The 17,443-nt window shown below is 36.3% G+C and overlaps 1 protein-coding gene across 1 annotated transcript in view; it reads right to left on the reverse strand.

Annotated features, from left to right (window-relative positions):
• LOC150096113 (uncharacterized) overlaps positions 1-17,443 on the reverse strand; it is a 34,191-nt gene that overhangs the window by 8,364 nt on the left and 8,384 nt on the right. Inside the window, exons 3-5 of the mRNA XM_090409614.1 lie at positions 16,081-16,174; positions 9,824-9,929; positions 4,597-4,736 (exon numbers count right to left, since the gene is read on the reverse strand). Coding sequence (XP_090265740.1) covers positions 4,597-4,736; positions 9,824-9,929; positions 16,081-16,174 — 340 coding nt within the window. The remainder of the gene's footprint in view (positions 1-4,596; positions 4,737-9,823; positions 9,930-16,080; positions 16,175-17,443) is intronic.

The following is a 17,443-nucleotide window of genomic DNA, read 5'->3' on the forward strand; positions in this document are numbered from 1 at the left end:
GGGCACTGATTATTCTGTGGGCAGAGTTCAACCGTATTATATGCTCGACATTTCTTGATCGATCTGATCCACTCTCCATTGATTAGGATGTAGTCTATTTGGGAATTAGAACAGGGATGTAGTCCTAAAAGGAATAGCACCTTGGAAACAAAATTCCAGAGCACGAAGTGCGGCATTATTATTATTATTATTTATTATAATAAATTTAAAAAAGGACCGGGGTGTCTTTTTTCTAGTTTTCTTGAGTGTCCGTACGTTATATGTTGAGAAGATGAGATTAGATTTCCATAATTTTATTTGATCACACTTTCTCGTACCTTTATTCAACCAAGAACTTCCTGGAAGGCTTTGATCCTGGGTATGCATAGTATGAGCAGTTGAGGCACAAGTCTGTGTGGAAGTAGCTGATATTATCTCGTTTCTTTTCGTAATAATTTAATATGCATGTATGGGATGATTGGCCCTAATATGTTTTACCAGTCACGTTAGCCTACTGGGAATTTACCCAGTGTTTCTCAAGGGGCACCGCGAGGTGGTGTGACTTGGATTAACCCCCCGTGAAATTAAACACAACTTGAAATTCAAAATTACTTTTGCCATATTATTATTATTTTTTTTTTAAACTCACACTGAGTAACCTTGTATCACTTTACCAATGTCTTCCGCTTTGATTTAAACAAAAAAACATGCGGATAAATTAATTTCAAATATAATTTAGAATTGGGTTTCTTTATCATGTTTTAATGATCTTGAAGAAGTTTGAAAACCATATTACGGGTGTGTCAGTTAAAAGAGATGCCCTCTTTGAAAACATTCAATACTAGTTTTGTCTTAAGATCAACTGCTTCTAATCCTGAGTTAAGTTCTTCAGATTAGCGACTGAACCACCTCCATGTATGAAATGATAACGTGATATCAAAGTAAATGCATCGATGGGCTTCAAAGTTATTTGTGCGCGATCTTTTTATTCTGCTTTGATTCTCTTCCCTGCTCCCTCTATTCGACTCTCTCATCGTTTCTTTTTGTCTTTCCTCCTGTGCCTCTCTCTCTCTCTGTCTCTCTCTCTTTTCTTCATTCCTAATATCGGCATTATCTCAATCGCACATAAAAGTTTTGTCATTGGAAGAATAAATTAAGAAATAAATTGAAAAAATAAATCTTTCATTTCAATTACTACTAGTTATATACCCATAACGGCCGCTGAATTAGAACCCTTTATGCTGATGTGTGTAAACGTCACTTGCGCAGTGTATATACAAAATATTGGTCACGTGCGTCACTACTCGTTCTAGGCAACTACAGAATGCTGCCGACCGGTCAGTAGTCGTCACTAGTGTTAATCACAATCGGAAAAACAAAGGATCTTTCGGAGTTCGATAAAAGTCTTTTTATGGGTGCCCATCCGACTGAAGCCACGGTTTTAAAAACAGCAGAGCCGACTGGTTTCTCAAAAGGTGAGGTACCGTGTTCAATCAGTGGAAAAATAACCCACTTAGCTTACCGGTAGGTGTATCATTATTGTCTTTAATTAGGATGATGATTCTCCCACTTTTATAACAGTATCATTAAATAATGTGCAGCAAAACAGAATAAAATACTTCTTTTTCTTATTTATTATTATTATTTTTTATTTCATTTTGAGTTCAAAGACATAGCAAAGATATAGCTGAACATAACTATTAGTATCACTAATTAAGCAAATAATTATTACACATATGAGATTATACTTCATTTTAAACATTTAGAAACGGCAAATAAATTCTCAATTTATTTATGGTTTTTAAATGATTCAAGTAATGGCAAAGCATTAAAATTAAGAAAAGATGTGCAGCAATCGTTCTTTCTCCCCAAGAGAATTACAAAACACCATTGAAACAATTCGAGATCTTCTGGGTTGTCTCCTTTATGCCTATAGATACACAAATATTACGCATCGTGTTATATAATTAAAAGAGTATGGATGCATTTAAGATTGCGTATGATTACACAAGTGATTTTTATTGTTGGAATTGATTTCCACTGAAGAAAAACATCCGAAGGTCAAGGATCTTCTTAAAGGAATTGATGACTCCTGTAAAAAGATAACTATGAATATCTAGTTCTAGTCTGACACTTCTGTATTATATAATAAGTTAAAGAGAATCTCTGGAATGGCTGCTTGCGTTTTTGCTTTCATTTGTTTACATTTGGAGGCTTAATTTTAATTAGTAATAATTTGACAACATCAAAATTTATAACTGCGCTCCTGGAGGGTTTTTTTTTTCAGTATATCATAAAGAAATATTAGTAATAACAATATTGTTAACTATCAACATTAAAAAACGCGAAAATATAAATACAATGCTCTGATAACTGAGAACTGTTACAATAGTAGAGTTTATATTGCTTAATAAATGGGAAAAATAAATAAAAATTACGTAATATATATAATCGCTGAAATTTCAAGGAAAGCAACCATACCTACTTAGGGATACCACTGAAGGTTACGATTAAAATTTTCTGTCAGAAGGTCAAAGAATTCCGTGATTATTTTCTCTGTGCTGTCTCCTCTGAAAAACAAGAAAATGTTTTACTATTTTAATGATAAAAATTATAAGAAATAAGTCTATAAAGGCCAATGTATTATTGGGTGTCTTTTTCTGTTTTTTTTGTTGGGATGATAAACCACAGGAGGAAAAACCCTGTCACCTCCGCATGAGACTAGCTAACTCATATTTATTTGAACTCCTCCCATAAAGGTTTTTCGCTTACTACATGGGATCTGAACCCCGATCTTTTCGATCAAATGACATCGCCGATACTTATTAACCTATGAAGGCGCTAACTATTCGTCAGGTATTGTTGTGAGTTTAGCAGAAATGGGAAGGTGGCGGAGGGGGGGGGAAATGGTATGGCTAAGATATTGGACCGAGTAGGGAATAAAGATCTTCATTCCAACATGGATAATTTCTGTAATACGTTCAAAACAAGTAATGTGGATCATTACTTAATTACAATTACAATTAATGTGGATCATTACAAGTAATGCGAAAACAGTACTCTGACCATAGAAACGAAGTCTTGTAGATCTTCCCACTTAGCACTGTTGTCGCGTCAAAGGTCCAAGGCTGGGAATGGCTGAGAAGAGAATGTTCCACTAGAGATGAAATTCAGAAGCGATTGTGATCTGAATTAACATAGCGAAGTCATTTGATTAGTGTACCTGGAAGGAGAACTAATTAAGATAAAATCCAGTGTTGCGTGAGTGATTTGCTTACAGGAATTAGCTTTTCTCCCAGCTTCGTTACCATAACATTAATTTAGTAATTACAACAGGTATTCATATATTCCTATTTACAGTTTAAGTTCTTAAAAGAACTGGGCGATGGACTGAGTCCTTGACTCTTTATCCCGTCATCTGAATGAAGAAAATCTGTGTGGATGGGGTGCTGCTATTGAGCTAAAAGCGCTAGTCATGGCTGGGTAACGGCAATAGCCGAGCCTCAGTTAAAACTTCATTGGCTACAGCATTGCCATTTGTTATCCTGGAAGTCTTAAAAAGGACTCCCTCACTCTCATTTACAGTTTATAGTCCTTATAAAGACTGGCTTAAAGGGTCGAAGCAAGAATGCTTTTCATCTTCCCCGTTATCTGTAGAGGACAGTGTAGGGATAAGGTGCTATTGAGCTATTAAAGCTCTGATCATGGCAGGAGGGTAACAGCAATAGCCGAGCCTCAGTTAGAACTTCATTGGCTACAGCATTGCCATTCATTACCCTCCAAAGGTATGGGATTGAATGAATCAATCACCGCATCTCACGGTCGATTGATTATTCTTCCTCTCCTAGCTTAGCCAAATAAGCAAATTGATAACTTAAACTTAGGAATTATATTATTAGGTTTCAGAAGAATATTGTAATTTTTTAAGTATTTTTTTAAAAAAATTTATACACAGAACTTTTATAAAGAAATTAAAAAAGTGAACAAAATATTTTGTTTTATAAATATTTTTACCCGATACATAAATGAAAAATGTCTTTTTTTGAAATATGAAATATTTCATTTATATTGAGTAAAGTAATATTAGATGAAGTGGAACCGTTCACTCTATTTAACACTACATAAACCGTAGGAACTTAGGCTACGAGGCTCGTGTATTATGTCTGCTAATTGCCTGTGTTCTTACAGTCGGTTTGTCTGTTTGGGGGATTAAAGAAAACCGAGTTTTTGGGTTTTTCATCCCGCACAACAAGGAAGGATCTACCCAGTCAAAACGGGATTCGAACCCAGATCTTTTCACCCAAAGGGCATCGTCGAAACAGCCTAAGCTCGGGAAGCTGGCTCTGAGCACAGAAGCGTAACTACCATATAGTTTTCAACGAATGCTTTAATGATGGACGGGGAAAAGAGGGACAATAGAAATTCTCAAGCTCCCCAAGGAGTTACTAAAAGCTTGCACGAAGTTCAAAAATCGTGGTTACTCTTCACTGTGAGATTTGTTTGGGAAGAAAATAACATTTACCACAGTTGAATGATTTAAAAACATAATGACCTCGTTTTATGTTAGGTATATTTTATACACAAAAACTTATTAAAATACAAACAAAAGAGTCTTACAGTAGAAGAGAGCAGATCATATTTTGGAGAGGTTCCCAGATGCACATAACCCAACAGTTAATTTCTCTGGCAATCCCATCTCTTCGATTGAGCGGTGGAAGGGTCATTGCAACCATTGCTACTGTTGTGCCTTGTCCGATCTGAAATAAAGAAACCATTATTAACATACACACCTGTCCGTAGGATGCTTAAGGGTCAAAGCTAGATTAGTGGATGGAGATCTGTCATGAGAACCCATCAGGGCTTCTGACCTAATCTCCCATCCTCGCCTTGTTGTGGTGTACCCTGTTAGTATCTACTTGGATACTGAACGAACTAGGATGAGCTGGTGATTTGGGATTTAGCCAATCAAATTTTATTCTGATTTCGATTGAACTGTAATGAAAAAATGATGGTACAGCATAACAGAATTTCATGGCGGATGGCAAGTTTCAGGGTTAAACAAGACTGTCGTTGTTTTTGTCAGGAAAGCAGGGCCAAAAGCGAAAAGTCAGATACTGGAACAAATCCTAAATCAACGTCCACAGAGATAAAGATCGGCACAATCGACATAAGAACCATCAATGGAAACGAATAATTGGATTAGCACCAAATCGACGTGGCAGGTGTTACCGGAACAAAGAAGATAAAAACGAGTGAGAGCTTTCTAAGCAACAAATAGAAAATGTTATATTCAAGCAATAATAATCAGGGAAAAGAGAAAGTAGCCATCGTATTCAACACCTAAATATGAGGATAAGTTTCTTGAATGGCAGGCAATATCAAGTAGAGTGATGTGGGTAAATATCAGAACGAGATTATTTATGCCTATGGCCCCACAAAAGGAGCCCATAATCATATCCAGAGTAGAACATGATTAATAGATATACGGAAATGTTTTGGGAAGATTTGGAGAAACCCACAAAACTAATAATAATGGTAAATATCTGTTGGATTTCTGTTCAAGACATGGACTGGTTATTACTAACACCATGTTCCAACATAGAAAAGTGCACAAATTCACTTGGAGAGAAATACAAGAAACAAGAAAAGTCTCATTGACTATGTTATTGATGACAGCGATGTTTTCTCACTGGTTCAGTACACTAGAGTGTACAAAGGATTTCAAATAGGAAGTGATCACTATTTAGTTTTGAGCAGGATAAAATCGAATTTCATACTGAACAAAAGGGCATGTAAGAAAGTTTTGAAACGAATCAAAGTTGAACAACTATCAGATATGAACTGTAGACTCAAATACACAAACATTATTCCAGAAAAAAAATGAAAGAGTTTGAAACCAAGAAGCAAACCTTAGAGATTCAATGGCAAACCCTAAAGAAAACATTTATTCAACTGGAAGATAGAAAATCTGCAAGGATAGAAAAATGAGAACTCCATGGTGGAAAAGAAGAAAGCATATCGAAAGTTCCTGGCTAGTAATCAGCTTGTGCTCTTAGAGAATACAAAGAAAAATGTAAGAAACGGAATAACTGGGTAAAAGTAGTTAAACATAAGTCATGGGAAGACTTTGGAAAGAAATAAATATCAGGAAGGTGAAAATATTCTGCAAAGCATTGGAGAAAAATTGGAGGAAAGAATAATTTAAAAGGAATCAGATGAGAAAGGTAGCCTGAAAAAGATAAAGATAGTCTAGATATCTGAAGAATTACTTTTGCTAAATGACATAAGCAGTGACAGCACAATGGTAGAAAACTTCCAACAGGATTGCAGTCAGGAATACATATCCATGTTTAAAGTAGAAAAAGCAATAAAAAGCTTCAAATGTGGAAAGGCAACTGGAGTAGTGATATTCGACCAAAAATGAGCAAGTGTGGAGGTATAAAAGTCTTACAGTTCCTACACTGCATAGTTCAGAAGGCCTGGACACAGGGATGAATTTCAGATGATTGGAGTAGAGCTCTCATAGTACCCATATATAAAAAGAGAAATAAAACTGAATGTGAGAATTACAGAGGTATTTCCCTACTGAGTGTTCCTGGCAAGATTTTGAGAAATGGGCTAAGAAAAATTATAGAGAGGGGGTGAAGCTTGAAGAAGAGCTGACCAACCTCTGTTCGGATCACACCAAACAGAGGTTGCAAGATCAGATTTTCACTTTAAGAGAAGAAGTTGAGAAATCACGGGAATATAACAAGGATCTGTATTTAAGTTTTGCAGAATTGTAAAAGGTATGACAAGATGCCAAGAGAAAAGATCTTAAAACGCTTCAGTTATGTGGTGTAAATGGAATATTATAGTAATTCATGTTCTATATTTGGGTTCTAAGTTCAGCGGTTAGAATTGAAGGAAGTATAGAAAGATGGTTTTAATGTTAAATCAGATGTGGCCCATGGTTGTACATTATCTCCGTTGTTACTCATCACCTATATGGATCACGTTATGAAAGAAAATAGCATTAGGCCTGATATTAGAATTGGGGATGTCAAACTTAGCTCTTTGATTTATACAGATGACCTCTAAGTAAATCCATTACAAGTTTGCAGTATTCCCTGATCAAACTGAATAACGGCTGTAATAAATTTGGGATAAAATCAATAGCAAAAAGACGAATGCAATGAAAATAGCCAGAAATATTAAAAGCATCAACTGCATCCTGAATAGTCAACCTATAGAACAAATAAAGAAAGGCCATAGATATGAGAGTCCTGAGAAAGGTTATAGGACTAAACAGGTGGTCAGTGGCAGCATCGTATTAAAACGAGGTTATTGGAATCTTGATCGATTGGTTAATTTAGAGGAAAATTGCATATCGAAAGTTAGTAATGGTGTAAATGTTTTATGTAAAGCTTTCTTAATATCCTGTGTACACCACACTGAAGGTATATGTCCGTATTCGGATTCAAATACGGAATTACGAAATTGGTGACGATTATGATGATGACACCTCTCCATCTCTGCTTTCTAAATTTGTAGGTTATGGTTTCAAATTCCACCGTGGCATGGAAGTTTATGAACGTGTGTTTAGACGGTTTAGATGATTTTTAACGGAAGGCATGACACCCATCCTTCTACCCTTCTAGAGTAGGATTTCTGGATTATGTAACGCTTATCCCATTCATCCTTAATCCAGAATCTCTGTGAAAGACTTTCGAAGGATGAATAATAAAAAAATAAATAAAGATAATAGTGCCCTATAAATCGAAATTATCGCACGTGGGGGAGAGCCTATTGGAATGATTTATTTATGCCAAAGATAGCAACGCTGGTTTCTGAAATGATATACACTCTTTTTTTTTTTTTTAATCTACATACGGAATTTTTACGAGGTCTATATGTAATACGCATTTTTGACAAATTCTGTAATTATTTTATTTTATTTTTTGTATTTTTCACACTCCAGAACCACCACAAATAAAACGAAATCGGAATGTGTGTAGACTATTCACACAAATGTCTGGTAATGTAATACGCAATAACTAAATGAATAGACTCCTACCACTATCAGCCAATCAAAGAATAGCTGGCCCAAGACTCAGTGATTTTAACTGGCATCATGGGATGAAATTCCTGCAAACAACTACCTCCATCTCCTTCTCCCTAACTTTAACACTATATTTGTTGTCTGCAATAATGTCAGTACTAGATTAGATTTTCTTGAGCTTACGGGATGAAAACAGAACGTTTTATTAGCGTTTTTGGAGAAAAACCTGCTTGGCAGTGCCAAAGATCGACTAACTCCGAAAAAGGTTTAGAAAAGTTTCCCGAGTCGTCGACTAGAATTGAATCTAGAATCAAACTTAGAAAGGTCTTTCTTCAGGCGGCCTAGCACATTGGACGCAAAGCTTTTATTTATTCCCTCCCCAGATCATATACAGTATGTAAACTTGTATGCTATTAGTGCAATTTAAAGTGTAGTCTTCTGTTTCTTTCTTACTGTTTTACCAGTAAGCTATGTTTTATGCCAAAGATTGCATGTCTTGATTGAAAACAATTCCATTTCCATTTGGTATCGTGTTCTTTACTTGTCTTTAACATTTATTATTCTTTTTTTTTATCATTTTTCATTTTTTTGGATCCATTAATTTATTGGCTATATTTATCGAATTTTTCTCATTTTCTTTAATTCCTAATTTTCTTTAATACTTACACCTTCAATTTTTTAAATGTTTTCATGTAAACAGTTTTATTCGTTTGTTGAAGCTTTTTATATTTTCTCATGTAATTCTTCTGCGTAGTTACTGGTGTTACAATTCGCTTGTAGAATCCTATTTTGTTTCTTTACTTATGTTCTTGATCTTTGAAATGAGGCTGTTGAGATATCCAGATATTCCACAAGGTTTTATTGCCTATTCGTGGACTCCGTTTTGTGTGATCCCGTAGTTATTCAGTTTTATTCCTAAATATTTATTCTAATAACTTGTTCAACCATTTCCTTTTGATTTCTAGATTATCTAACAAGTGTCTCATGATTTTTAGTTTTTTTAAATGTTCACGTTTTCTGATCTTTCTAAACCATCTTCACTTTCTGATAGTAAAATTGAATCATCCACAAATCCAATCATTCTTAATTTATTATTATTTTTTTATTTTCATCTGATACTTCTCCATTTTGTTCACTTCTTTTTTTTATTATTTCGACCTAGGTAGTTCTGTGAAAATGACGTTTGCATCCATAGCTCTAGGCCTCGCGGAAAAAAGCCTTCTCAGTTCGAATCTGATTAGTCTCCGACTAAAGGAACTTTTTCTAATCCTTTCTTCGACCGATTCCCAAGATAGTCGATCTCTGACATAGGCAAGCAGGAGCCGGTTTATCCCCCCCCACTTTATTTGTCAATCATTTGGCATTTTTCTTTCTTTAAATACTACATTTAGGATACACACACACACACAATCATTTACTAATTGTTTATCCGTGTATTTTAATATTTTATTTGTATTTTACTTATTTCATTTTCTTTTTTTTTCTTCTATTTTTTTCTTTTTTCTTTTTTCTTTTTTTTTTTTAGTTATTTAAGAATTTTCCGATATCTTTTTTCTGTCATTTCAAAAATTATGTTATTTTAAAACAGTCAATTTTCTTCTACTGTTTATTTATTTATTTTATTTTTTCCTGTTTATTTAATAATCTTCCTCCCCCCTTCAGAGTTTCTGTTTGTTTCGTTGTTCGAAATAAAAATATAGAGTAGATTATTACGCTTCATATTATTTACTTATTAAATAAATAATAGTGTATTACACTATTACATGGTTTATTGTATTCAAGGGATAAATTACAGATACTCACCAAATTAAGTATTTCTGTGGCTTCTACTTGGCTTTTGAGACCATTCAGTGTAATATTCTTAACAGTTTTCGTAATCTGTACTATTGCCAGCCGTATATTAAGAAACCTAGCCGATGGCGAATAAAATGATTGTGTTATGTAAAATAACAATTTTCAAGCATGTTTATGAAATGTCATTCTGAACGTTAAAGTGATACATTGGAATTATGAAGATCTAAAGATTGCCAGAAAACCAGCTGATCTCAGGAAAACTTTTAAATGGAATTTTATTTAAATTAATACAGAAAATTTATTTTATAGCAGATAATGAAAAGTAATTATAAAAAATATGTTAATTTATAGTACTATTTTTTTTTAAGATAACAAGTAAACTAAGAATGATGTTTGGCTTTTAGTTTAGCACACCTAATTTTATTTTTTGTCACTCTGTTATAAAACACCAATTATATACCGATGGGTATACCGATGGGTACATAGGAGGATTGATTCATTCAATCCAATACCCTTGGAGGGTAAGGGATGGCAATTCTGTAGCCAATGAAGTTCTAACTGAGGCTCGGCTATTGCTGTTACCCTCCTGCCATGATCAGAGCCTTAATTGCTCAATAACACCTTATCCCTACACTGTCCTCTACAGATAACGGGGAACATGAAAAGCATTCTTGCTTCGCCCCTTTAAGCCAGTCCTTATAAGGACTATAAGGATGGGTACATAGATTCAATCAGCTTGGATAGAATCAATCGACCGTCAGAGATGGGTACATATGATATATGATAAGGATAATGAAAAGATGGCGGCTTATGTGTTAGTGTTTCGTGTCTTGTATTATTGATGATGAATTGTAAATTTGATTGATATGTTTTTAGAGATTTATTTATGCTTATTCGTTAGTAAGAGTAGTTAATTACTTGCTACCATAAACAGTCACTTTATTTTCCATAGTGCTTTATCCAGGTAAGTCATTTGTAATTACAAGGGCGATACGCTAGTATCGCCTTTGTTTCTTATAGTGACATTTTATTGCTGGTAGACACCTAAGAGTGTCTATGGGATTTGCTAGTAAACCCTCAAAAGTCCACAGGATTATATTTACCTGCTGGGGACACCTGAGAAATCTCCACTCTTTCTCCACCTGTGTCTTAACATATTTTAAATTATTGAAATGGCAAAACTTCTGAATGAGACCAAATTCGAGGAAGTATACATGGAATTCTTCAGACTAGGAAAGCTGCTGAGTGATAATTGGCCGGGAAAAGTGAAATTATATGACACTTCCCCCCCCCCGAATGTGTCTCAGACGTTGTCGCTGAAGATCAGTTAGAATCGGTGCCTTCTACTCCTTCAGACTTTGTAGAAGTGCGCGCACGCAAAAAGTGAAGAACAACAGACGAACCGCACAATGACAATACTGTAATGGAACAGGAGTCTCAGGGTTCGGACGCCGCTATTTCTCCCAAAGAAAAGGTGCCTCCGATCATCCTTAGAGAAAAGCAGAAGTGGGCAGCTTTAAGATCCACAATGTCCAATCTGCACATTGGCTTCATTAAGGCCAAAAACATGGATGAAGGCATAAAGATCCAAGATCCAGCCAGCAACAGTGACAGACTATAGAAGGTTGACCAAATAACTGGACGATAGAGGCATCCAGTATCATACCTTTGCGCTCAGCTCTGAAAAAAACTTAAAAGTAGTCCTTCGTGGTGTCTGTGAAGATATTGACACAGCAGAAATAGCTGCTGACTTAAATTTTCAGAATCTGCCCCCAGTCAAAGTCAGCAGACAAGACTCCCATGCCATTGGTCCTTGTCGAGATTCATAAAATATACAACGATATCTACAACTTAAACACAGTCTGTGGTCTCATCGTCACACCGGAACCACTCCGTAAAAGATCATCTTCTGGGCACTGCCAGAAGTTTGGCCATGCCCAGAATCTATGTAGAGCGGAATATAGATGTTTGAAATGTGGGGACAGCCACCCAACCAATACCTGCACAAAGCCGAGGACCACCTCGGCCAAATGTGCCAACTGCGGTGGCCCTCATCCTCTGAACTACAAAGGATGTACTCAGCACCCAAAGAACAGACGGATGGAAGCAGTCAATCAGCCCTCCTCCTACAGTACAAGAACACCAGAGGCCGAGACATCAAAACCGGAGACTCAGCGGCCACAGTCGGAGACCTCCAATAATAGAGATACCCAAAAGCAAACAAGAAGTTATGCCGATGTGACCCGTACAACTAGATCAAATCCAGAACAAAATCAACCAACAGCACCTAAAAACCTAACAGCTGTTATTACGGCCTCACTAGCAAACATGCTACAAAATTTCAGCCTATCAAACCCTACTGAAACCTCCACTAAAAGATTTCTTCGTGAAACGCAGGTCATTCTCACAGCTCTCATAAATGAATAGTAACAAACACATTCCAGCATCTCTTCAGTTCGTTGCTTGGAACGCAAATGGCCTGAAAAACAAAATTCTGGAACTCCGAGGTTTGACATGTAGGTATCAAACAGATGTTATTTTAATCAGTGAAACTCATTTAAGACTCTCAGACAATCCTACAATAAGGGGCTATCACCTATGCAGAAATGACAGACTACTCTACAGAGGCGGCGGCACTGTTATCCTCATTAAAAACTACATTAAGCACCACTCTGTGAGCAATCCTTCAACCACTAACCTTGAGATCACAGCCGTGGAAGTAGTCACCAGCTCCACTGGCAAAATGAAAATCTACTCAGCTTACAACCTTCCCCAAAAATCTCTACTTGACTCTGACCTAAATGCCATCTTATGCATCAGAGAGCCCGCCATAATTGCCGGGGATCTGAATTCCAAGCATCCTGCTTGGAATTGTACAACCACAAACAAGAATGGTTGCATCCTTTACAATCACTTAGGATCAAGCAACGCTGTTGTGGCAGGCCCCCACCGAACTAACTCATCTCAGTACGTTCGGCACTGCTGACATCCTGGATATAGCTATCATGCAGGATATTAAACTTCAATAGCATCATATCTATGGATGACCTATCATCCGATCGCAATCCAATTCTACTACAGCTGGGAAAACAAGAATACCTGTGTCCTCCTTCTCATTCCTACATTGCATGGGAAAGACTGTCAGCGGCACTCAAGGATTATATTTGACCTGTTCCTCACATACGCACAAAAGAAGAAGTAGAAACTGCAGTCACAAAATCTCACACAACAAATTAATTCTGCTAAAAAGGTAGCTTCCCCCTACAAATCTGCCCGCAAGCCAGATCGTTTGCCTGAAGACATCATGAACTTGATCAGAGACAAAAACACAGCTAGGAAAAGATTCCGTAACACGTGTGCACCACAAGATAAAATAAATCTTAACAGATTAGAGGTACATTTAATCTGTTAAGATTTATTGATTAAAAGTAAGATTAACAAGTAAAAAGTAAGAAAACAGATTAAAGGTAAGAGATGCACTGAAAGCTCATAGAGACCAAGTATGTGATCACTCCATCTGGAGACTACTGAAAAATATCAAAAACAAAGACAGATCCCTTCCCCAATATTCTCTGACCAGGGCCTTGATCACACAGATGTAGACAAAGCAGAAGTTATAGCATACACTTAGAGGAGCAATGCAGGCCTTCGTTTGGAAACCTTGACTTTGACCACACATATATAAGATTCACAGCAAGGTCAGACACTCACTCAAACTTCCTATCACCAGCACTGACCATATTGCACCAACATCACCTGCTGAAATATATGACATTATTAAAAAAATAAAGAGCAAAAAAGCTCCTGGGCCAGACGGCATTACTAATCGGGTGATTAAACTTTTTCCCCGAAAAGCAGTAGCGCACCTGACCAGTATAATAAATGCAATTTTAAGATTTCACTATTTTCCTTCAACCTGGAAACTGGCTGAGGTAATTCCTATACATAAGCAAGGCAGGGACCACCACACCTACCGCAAAATTATCATCCAATCAGTCTCATCTCCAATCTGGGTAAGGTTGCAGAGAAGGTGATCCTCTCACCACTCCAAACCTCAGTAAATGACCTAAACATCCTCCCTAAAGAACAGTTTGGTTTTAGGCAACACCATAGTACTAACTAGGAAATCCACAGAATTGTCGAATACATCACCACCAGCTACAACTGGCGCCAGTGCATAGGCGCTGTTTTCCTAAACTTATCCAAAGCATTTGACAAAATCTGGCATTTTTGACTCCTACACAAACTTATCTCAGCCGGTACATCACTAAAAATGTCTCATCTAATCCATTCATATGTTCATAATAAATCAATGCAAGTAAAAATCAACGGTTCTACATCCTCCCAGCGCCACATCTTTGCTGGAGTGCCGTAGGGATCTCTACTGGCTCCATTACTGTTCTCTATATACATTGCAGACATCCCGCACAATCCGATGTCTTCCATTTTGGCCCTGTATGCGGACGATACGGCAATACTAACCAGATCTCTCTCAGACCCCATTTCATTACCAGAAAGCCTCAAGAAAACATTCTAAAGCTGGAGGGTAACTCCCAGAAAAGCTCGGCCGTTCTTTTCTCAAAAAGGCCATTGTCTCCTGTAGGAGATGTGTTACTATTTAATACTAAAATTCCCTGGCAGACAGAAGCAAATTACCTGGGTGTGATTCTCGACAAAAAGCTATCTTTCAATCAGCACACCAAGTTTGCGTGCACAAAGGCATCTAAAGCCATAGCTCAGATCTATCCGCTAATTAATAGAAATTGCAAGCTCAGCAACAGAATCAAATTGCAACTATACCTGATGACAATTCGTCCTATAATCACCTATGCCTCTCCGGCCTGGAGCCACATCTCTAATACTAACATTATCAAAATACAGCGAGTGCAGAACAAGTGCTTGAGAATGATTCTGAAAGCCCCGTGGTATGTTAGAAACAATCAACTCCACAGAGACACAAATATTCCCTATATTTTCTCTTTTCTACAATCCTTAGCATCCAAGTTTTTCCTAAAGACGTCCATACACCCCCAACGATTTGGTTCAGCAAGCTGCAGCATACGAGGCAACGGACATATTCAAATATAGAAGACGAAAAGCTATATTAGCCTCCTATAGCGATGCATAATCACCATGCCCATTCAGGGCGAGCAAATTGCTCGTAAATTTTACCCTCACTGTAACTACAACAGATAGCAGGGAATATGAAAATCATCTTGCTTCACCCCTAAAGACATAAATGTCAATTGTCAAATGGGTACATATAAAATTATTAGCTATAAATATGAAAATGAGGAAATATTTTCCTCACTTTCAAGAAAAATGTTATGAAGTTTGGTAACATGTTTATGTTATTCAACGAGATCTACTGAGTGGTGGTACTTTGTTTAAGATAAATCCTACTAGTATGTTAAAATTAATAATGAGGTTTGTTAACTTTTGGTCTATCTTTAGGTGAGTTTCGCAAAAATGCATCAAGTAACTTATAAGATTACATTTTTTATTTTTGGCATTTCAAATTCAAAAAAAATTGTCTAATCATTAAAGTTTTTAGTTCCATCGCACTGTTTTCAAAGACATAGAGAAACACAGTCAAAATTATATATTGCAATAACTCTGCTCGGACCTGATGGTTTTTAATCTAACTTAGTATTTAGAAAGAACATAAAATCTGTTTACGTGGTTTTATTTTGGTTTGAAGTGGCGCATTTTTGTTGGTGAACTTTATCGAAACGTTTCAAAATAATATTCATAATTCCTTATCAACTGGGTTAGTTTATTTTGGCCTGGAGAATATTTAATACAATTGGTTAAGTTATTTCAGTTTTAATCGTGTCATTTGGAGCAGGAAAATTAGGTAAAACAAAATTACTTCTGGAATACAAAAAAAAATAATAAAATAAAATAAAATAAATATATATTTTTTTCATTTGCGTACGGAGAAGGGGAAGAAATAAACGGTGTACTTAGCATTTTTGCATTTAGTTTCCAGTCTCTTGCTAATTTAACCATTCTTTTTTGTGTTCATTATGTTAACATGCTTACTCCATCGTTATGTTTTTTTAATCCACATTTATGAGCTATAATTGACATTCTTCTAAATATTTTCATTTTTTTATTCTATCAAATTTTGTTTTATTGACTATTATTCTTAGCGTTTCCCTTTCGCACGTAACATTTATCTATCGTATTAAATGTTTTTGATGTACGAAAGATAAAGAAACCGATTCTTCCATGATGTCCAAAACCTCATTTTGTCTACTTACGAATCTCCTTCGGTATTGACAGTCAAAGCTCTTTGAACACTGTCGACCAAATGTTGATAGTACGTCTTGGTATGACGTTCTACAGTATAAAACTCTGAAAAGAAACGAATATTGGTTTAGAAAACATCAAGAAAGCGCACTCGTGTAAGAAAGAAAGTAAATATAACCATTACCTTGCTCATAAGGTGATTTTTTCCCCAAGAGCTTAAGTCAGCCTATCCCAAGCTACTTCTAGTTATTACTGAGTTGTTCAATCTTTAGTGCAGTTAAGGAAGGTTCCCCTGCGCGTACGCACGCACGGACGCACGCACACGCACGCACGCACGCACGCACGCACACAGCACCGACGTGCTATAGGTTTCGCAACTTTATGTTGCGAAATAAAGAAAAAAATAAATTTTTTCTTTATTTCTGAAGAAATTGCCTCTCCTATTCCCCAAAGGGAATAGAAGAGGCAATTTTTCCCCAACGTTTTGAAAACTAGTGAGAAGATGCCTCCATTCTTGAATAATCACAGGATAGGTTGCCCACGACTATCAATGATTTCAGTTGCCACTCACGGAGGAAAGCACGATAGACAACTACCATCATAGCATTTCATCTAACGATAACACTCTATATTATTGTCTAAAATAGTGTTGACGTGGGATTAATTTCTGAACCTTCAGTTTTCGTATGGTATAGAAACTAGCTGTATTTTATTGAAAACATTAATAATAATAATAATAATTATTATTATTATTATTATAATAATTATAATTATTATTATTATTATTATTATTATTATTATTATTATTATGCACAGACAGATGCACATACGCTGTATCGCTGCTCCTGGTTTTATAGGTTTAAAGTGTTAATTAACTCATGTTTCTAACTTGAAAGTGCTACTGTTTAATTCTACTAGTCACGCTGAAGACAGGGACGTTCAAATTACCAAAATCGGATAAGTAAGATTCAAATTTTCAGTGTTGGAATTCCATAGAGTGTACTGCAGTCACCAGCCAACGAAAAACAAAGGACGTCGCCATTTTAAAAGTCGCACTATAGTCGCTAACGGGAAGAAAGGCCAAAGGTCACCGAGACAGCGAAGTTCAAGCAAAATGAGCTGTAACAAATGCAATAAGCCATTAAGCGATGAAGGGGACGGGCCGCAGTGTTCCGGATTTAACAAAAAACAATAGTTCCACTGTTCAGGGATCTCAGAAAGCACGTGGAAAGCAAAAGGAGCTGTGAAACGGACCGAATGGCGATGTCAATAGTGCTGTGAGAAAACGAAGAACAAAGACCAGACACCAAAGAAAAGTAACGACGCACATCAAGGTAAGCCGCTTCCGGATCCTAAAATTACAGATAACTTTGA

The sequence above is a fragment of the Typopeltis vanoorti genome, chromosome 19 (assembly GCF_054136105.1).
Source record: "Typopeltis vanoorti isolate ZY-2024b chromosome 19, IOZ_Tvanoo_1.0, whole genome shotgun sequence".
NCBI lineage: Eukaryota > Metazoa > Arthropoda > Arachnida > Uropygi > Thelyphonidae > Typopeltis > Typopeltis vanoorti.